General features: G+C 38.8%; 1 protein-coding gene across 2 annotated transcripts in view; it reads right to left on the reverse strand.

Annotated features, from left to right (window-relative positions):
* Positions 1-7500, reverse strand: part of sik2b (salt-inducible kinase 2b) — a 140565-nt gene that overhangs the window by 40671 nt on the left and 92394 nt on the right. For both annotated transcript variants that reach the window (XM_061972974.2, XM_061972973.2), the window contains exon 4: positions 1329-1490. In XM_061972974.2, coding sequence (XP_061828958.1) covers positions 1329-1490 — 162 coding nt within the window. The remainder of the gene's footprint in view (positions 1-1328; positions 1491-7500) is intronic.

The raw sequence follows: 7500 nt of genomic DNA on the forward strand, positions 1-7500 counted from the left end.
CATGGCAGAAGTGCATTGTGTGTCATGACAGAAGTGCATTGTGGGTCATGGGATGCTAACTGCTGCTATGTCCGTAGCTATTAAAATGCACCATTTCAACATTGGCGGTAACTTATAAAAACTGAGAAGGGCTGAACAAAAATGGCACCGAAAAGGAAATCATATACTGCAGATTACAAGCTGGACGTAGTGAAATATGCAGCACAAAACGGCGATCGAGCAGCAGAAAGAAAGAAAGCGGCGCATACCAGGAGCGACAACGAGGAAGAAGATTTAATCGGATTTAGCGATCAGGAGTGACAGATTGTTTGGTAAACGTATAGCATGTTCTATATGTTATAGTTATTTGAATGACTCTTACCATAATATGTTACGTTAACATACCAGGTACGTTGACAGTTGGTTATTTATGCGTCATATAACGTACACTTATTCAGCCTGTTGTTCACTATTCTTTATTTATTTGAAATTGCTTTTCAAATGTCTATTCTTGGTATTGGATTTTATCAAATAAATTTCCCCCTAAAATGCGACTTATACTCGAGTGCGACATATATATGTTTTTTTCCTTCTTTATTATGCATTTTTGGCCGGTGTGACGTATACTCCGGAGCGATTTATTATCCAAAAAATACGGTAGTATAGGGTTAAGTGTTGTTTTTCCTCATTGGTTATGTTAGAGGAAGGGGTGCGCTCGGTGGGAGTATTTATTGTTTGGGATTAATTTGTACGTTTGTATTATATGGAACCGGTATTTTGACATTTTGTTTCCTCAATTCTGATTATGCCTAGCTGATTATCAGCTCCTACCTGTCTCCCTTATTACACGTAGTTGCGGCACCTTATGGGAATAGGTGTGCTGTTAACAGCGGTTTTATAATTACGCGACTGTTAGTTGGATAGAAAATACAGATAGCTGTATCATTTGTCAAGAATCTCAACAATCTTTGTTTACCGACCAAAACATGCCATTCTTATTTGTGGATACTCAAGACGTATTTAAAAATGTCAGAAACATTTAATATAATACAGTACCTGAATACTTCCAGCTTGGGCTTGCATCTCCACACTTTCATTTTACCAAAGTCTTAAAAAAAGGGCCTTCGTATCCTTCCTGAGAACTTCAAACGTTTGCCATGGCCTACGCAACCTTCGACCACTTCCCAACATGGAAGTGCAAATGGATAAAGCAGGTACTTAAGACATTTCTAACCTACGGCAGCAGTGACGACAACAGCAGGCCTTGCATTAGAACTGAAGAATCCAGTGCAGACGTCTTATATTTCTCACCCACGAGAGAGAATAATGCTCTTTTCGTGCGATCATACCTGCGATTTTGATGTTCATGTGGCCATCCAGCAGCAAATTCTCTGCTTTCAAGTCCCGGTGGACGATGTTGCGGTTGTGACAGTATTCCACCGCTGACAGTATCTGCCAGAACTTCCTTCTGGCCTCCAGTTCGCTGAGAGGGCCATGCTTCGCCAAATAGTCTGTAGTTGGGTAGAGTGAAAGGGGGATAGAATGACATCAAAGCCTTACAAACAAAACTTAAGGCAGAGACATTCAGCCGAGCCAAATTCGGCTATGGAATGACACCCTGCCAGCCCCTAGAGTTCAGTTTAAAACTTGGGAGACCAACATTTTTGCAGAAAATTCCTAAAAACACCAGAGTGCTCCTGTTGTATGTAGGAACTTGGACCACTGTAAACACAATGTCAGATCCGTGCATTGACATTTTAACTTTGCCAGCAAACAAAGGACATTGGGGTCCAAACTTTACATAACTAAGCGTACCTCAGTCCTTTGCTTCTTGGCAGTTAAGATTTTATGTAACTAAGGTGGTTGTTGTAGCTTTTTTTACTTCTGATTAGGATTGTTCGTTATACGGGTACTAATAAAATACCGCGATACTAATTGATTGAAATAGGTACTATACTGCTTTTGAAAAGTACCGGTATTTCATCTAAGTGCCGCTGTGTTGCGGTGACTACAGAGGCGAGGCGAGGCGCATGATGTTGAGTGTGTCAAAACGCACACACAAAGTGCACACAAGCAATAACATTGTGGTGGGGAAAAATGGCAAAAAACGACAATTCTACTGGTTAATAGTGTGCGTGAAGCACAATATGGAGGTATTTGGACTTCAAAACCAACGGTAAAGGTGACGCTTTAAACAAGGAAGCACCGCGCTTCAAGTGCTGCTTTAAAACACGCCTCGCCAAATGTGGCGATTAGTATTACCACCTTTGCTTCAAACTTAGGTAAAGATTTAAATAATGTGTATTCAGATCTGCACAAGGATTTATAAAGAGTGACAGGTAATAATGTAGTTGTTACACCTGTCCCGCTGTTCGCTCCGGTGCAGACTGTAGTCGAGGAGTGCAGGGGAGACCTTCCCTTCAGTTCACTTTACCCCGCAATGGGTCTGATAAGATCTACTTTCCGGTCAGAATGACGAGGCCGCCCATTTGTGACAATCTGGTTACTTTATTGTTAGTTTTGCAGGACACAACCAGACCCATTCATCACTTTACTGTGCAATGCGCGCGCTCCTCTCTCTCTGTACTCGCCCACTCACTCACTGACTCACTCAATACGTTGACATTCTCATAAACACACATACTTTATAATTGTAAAGGACAATGTTTTATCAACTGATTGCAATAATGTAAATTTGTTTTAACTATTAAATGAACCAAAAATATGACTTATTTTATCTTTGTGAAAATATTGGACACAGTGTGTTGTCAAGCTTATGAGAAGTGATGCAAGTGTAAGCCACTGTGACACTATTGTTCATTTTTTTTAATTTTTATAAATGTCTAATGATAATGTCAATGAGGGATTTTTAATCACTGCTATGTTGAAATTGTAACTAATATTGATACTGTTGTTGATAATATTCATTTTTGTTTCACTACTTTTGGTTTGTTCTGTGTCATGTTTGTGTCTCCTCTCAATTGCTCTGTTTATTGCAGTTCTGTGTGTTGCTGGGTCGGGTTTTGTTTTGGAATTGGATTGCATTGTTATGGCATTGCTGTGTATTGTTTTGTTTGATTGATTAATAAAAAATAAAAAAAAATAAAAATAAAAATTAAAAATTAAAAATAGATTTAAAAAAAATGAGAATCGATTCTGAATCGCACAACGTGAGAATCGTGATTCGAATCGATTTTTTCCCACACTCCTAGTTTGGATGGATGCCAAATATTAGCGAAGTTAAGACCGCCCAGCTAAAGTCAAGTAGTGCAAGTAAAATAAATGAATTTGGTAACAAATTGCTACAATTTGTGTTTTACCTTTAACAGATGTGTGTTTTACCTGCTACATGTCTTATCTGTGTACATTTATCCATAGTTTTGTTTTCAGTACTTACTAATAGTTGTATGTTTCTTAAAGCACAAACCAGGATTGGCAACCATAAATCATGAAGCATGTAATAGTATGTAAATAAAGCGTTTTTATTATATTCTTCTAATCTAATCCTTGATTATGGCAGATTATATGTAACAACAAAAACACAATGTGTTTAATGCCCTTTAAATTATATTTTAACCTTCTAAAATTGTTCTTTGAGTGCAAAAGGAAACGTGTTTATTGTATTGCAAAATTTTCTGTTAAAATATTGACACTTTTTCGTAGTTCCCTTTATTGGGAAAAGTATCGATAGCAAATTATTGGTATCAGGACAACCCTACTTCAGATACAGTCAGTAGTCATTTGTAAAAAAAAATGTATTTGTACTAGTGGTCCTCTCTATTTCATCATTTGGCCACTCAACTGGTGGCCTGTGAGTTAAAAAACTTAAAAGACTAACATTTTTGCAGCATAGTCTTAAAAACACTAGAGAGATGTCATAGAGATTATCTTTGACTAGCATTTACATAGAAGGTCCTTTAAACCAGCAGAGTGCTCCTGCAACTCTGACAAAATAAATAGATAGTAAAGGGAAAAGTTTGCCCCCCCGGTCCTAAGCTTGCTGGAAATATGGCCCCCAAAATATCCCTGACCTAAGGTATTTGAGTTAACATTCTCCAAATGCCCCATCCATCCATTTTCTACCGCTTGTCCCTTTATGGGGTAGCAGGGGGTGCTGGAGCCTATCTCAGCTGCATTCGGGCGGAAGGCGGGGTACACCCTGGACAAGTCCATTCTCCAAATGTTAAAATATAATTCACTTTTTATTAAGGGCAGGTCTACTATTAACTGTTTATAGTACTGTTTCATCACAGCATGTTTTGTACAATCAAAAGACACTATGTTTTTCACTCCAGAGTGCCCTCTTCCAGGCGCAGCTGGAAAAGGAAGACAAAGTCTAGATTTGAGTGATGTTGTAGCTGCAACTAGGTGGTAACCTGTGTGAAGTGAGGTGGTTGTACAAACACAATCGAATGAAGCTTTAAATCGCCACATCGCACCACATTCAATTTTTCTGATATGTATAGATGTAATTAAATACTATTTTTGGAGCACCATGATCTGTGGTAAATGTGAGTCAGCAGCAGGGTTCTTGTTCACAGATCGTTTGCTTAGCTTCTATTCACACTCTGTGGCAAACAAGATAGGACACTGTGTTGGCTTTCCTTTCAGCTCAACCAAATGAGAAGCCATAACACACTGTGGGTGACAAACACTAAAGAACAAACAGATGAAAACTTCAGAACGATTCATAAAGTACAAAATGTAGATGCATGGCTAACTGTGATTTTGAAAGAGGGCTATTTAAAAATGGCAACGTGGGAACATGTTAAAAACCGGAAGTGAACAAACTTAGTAATTGCCGAGACATGGAGAATGGGTAAAATGAATAAGCTCTGCTTCCTACTCTCATGTTAAATTGTGCAAGGATAAACATGTTAAGCATATGTAAAATATAAACTCAACCATTACGTCCTATTACCATATTTGTTAACAGCAAATTCTTAAGACGAAAAAGCATTGGTCATGAAGCACTGAAAAGTCACTACTATAAGTGAGACCAACATTTGACTCGCATATAAAACATCCTCACAGGCTCATCAGTCGTTAAACTGAGAACATATTTCCTGTGGGCAAGAAACATTGAGTGAAAGCCAAAACAAAATCAACAACCAGATAAAGGCATAATATAGTGTTTCAAAGTCATGACATCCACTACAAAGCATCAGTTGGACGTGAAGCCATTTAGTGATTAATTGTCTGGGGAAAAAGAGGTGGTTGATTAGATAGTACCTGGCACATTCCAAAGAGGATGCCATTTGGTGACAAGAGCATTTCTCATGCGTTCATGCAATACTGCTAATCAAAAGAAACACCCACAAGGGGAATGTGTCGAGGAGGTCCAGAAGAACCATCAGAACGTTTTTCCTTCATGCTCTATTTATGCTACAAAATAACTGAACGGCTTCATTTCAGTTATGGATACAGGCATTGAGCAGTGATTCAATCGGGAGACTTCTGAGTCACACCATCGAAAGTTGAGATCAGTTGAACCTCGCCCACTTTTCCGGTCATCGCTCTTTGCCGCTGCATTTCATTGACATTTTTAATTTTTTTTTTAGCCTTTATTTAACCAGGTAAAAATCCCATTGAGATCATCAATCAATCAATCAATGTTTATTTATATAGCCCTAAATCACAAGTGTCTCAAAGGGCTGCACAAGCCACAACGACATCCAAAGTCCACATAAGGGCAAGGAAAAACTCACCCCAGTGGGACGTCGATGTGAATGACGGGAGGGGGGGGGGGGGGGGGGGGGTTTACCCACATATGCGGTATATGTAATTGTAATCCTTACAATTTCAAGGATCTCTTTTCCAAGGGAGACCTGGCCAAGAGGGCAGCAGCAAGGTTACATTAAAAACAGTAAACATCGCATAAAACATCACATTTACAACATTAAAACTTGCTCACATGACACATGTGCATACAGACAAGGTAGAGTGCAGTCCTTTCACAGAAGCTTTAAAGTCATTCAATGTAACAAGGGTTTGAAGTTTAATATTCGATTGTAGGTTATTCCAAGCCTTCGGTGCTGAAAACCTAAATGCTTTCTTGCCCAGTTCAGTTCTTACTTTGGGGACGACAAGTTGCAGAACATTCATTGAACGAAGATTGTGACTTCCTTGTTTCTTTGTTAAAAGACAAGACAGATAAGATGGAGTGATACCCAGAATGGTTTTGTAAATGAAAACATACCAATGATTGAGGCGTCGAGCACATAAAGATGTCGAGTTAACCATTGTGTGTAATACGCAATGGTGAGTAAGGGGAGCGCAGTTGGTGATGAATCTCAGTGCCCCGTGGTACACACTATCCAGCTTGTGGAGACAACCAGCAGTAGCATTCATGTACAACACATCTCCATAGGCAATAACAGGTAAAAAGGTTGATTCCACCAATTTCTGTTTCACAGTAAAAGAAAAGCAAGACTTATTTCTAAAATAAAATCCCAGTAAAAGTTTCAGTTTTTTTACAACATACTGAATGTGCTCCTTAAAACTCAAGTGGTCGTCAATTAAAAATCCTAAATATTTAAAGCAGATACTAACATAATTGGTTGCCCATTTCTTGTTAAAATGTTCTCACACAGTGCTGATCTTACAGTTTTTGATGTGGTAAAGAACATACACTTTGTTTTCTCTGTATTTAAAACCAGTTGAAGATAGCAAAGTTGTTCTTGTACTCTGTCAAATGCATGTTGTACATATTTAAAGGCTTCAGCAGGAGTGGATGCTGTGCAGTATATGACAGTATCATCGGCATAGAAATGGAAAGTTGATTCATTTCATTGCATTCAGTCACTGCTATTCTCCTGAATGAATGCAGCCTCAGATGATCCAGATATCAGTCATTGGATCGCTAAAGCACATCTGAAGGCAGGACCATTCAATCATAGCTGGACGCCCTTTCTGTACTCTCACATGTAGTGCATAGGTTCATCTGAGTAAAACCTGAGTAAAAAGGGATTTCGGGAAATAAATATCCATCCATCCATCTTCTAATGCTTGTCCCATATTTAAAATAAACAATGTATCCAAATTTACAACATATGTACTATTAATTATCCATATATATTTGTATTTGTCCTATATTTAAAATAATTTCTGTATAACATATATAATTAATATACAACATTAATTATACACATATATGCTTTTCTACACTCGAACCGCTATACACAAAACAAACCACTACTGACAAATACCAGTCCCTTCAAAAATTTGCAATGTTGTGAACGTGCCTATTCACGTAAATTCCACCAATCCCCACAATTTATGCGAGGCCTTGCAACTTTGTCTAAAGCCTACAACTTCCTTGGAGCTGTTGAAGTGTTCTTCAGCTTCAGGTATCTTGGGGATCATGCATCTCGGCACCTAACCTGGAACCACAACACTTTCTGTCTGCTCATGAAAGCACACCTCAAGCTGCAGTGTGCTGGACTCGGTAGGGAGCTCCATCCTTGGGAGCTTCTACGGATGTGTGGTGGAGAGAACCATCAGCCCCAGCAGAACGGTGTG

This window comes from Nerophis lumbriciformis, linkage group LG17 (assembly GCF_033978685.3).
Source record: "Nerophis lumbriciformis linkage group LG17, RoL_Nlum_v2.1, whole genome shotgun sequence".
Lineage (NCBI taxonomy): Eukaryota > Metazoa > Chordata > Actinopteri > Syngnathiformes > Syngnathidae > Nerophis > Nerophis lumbriciformis.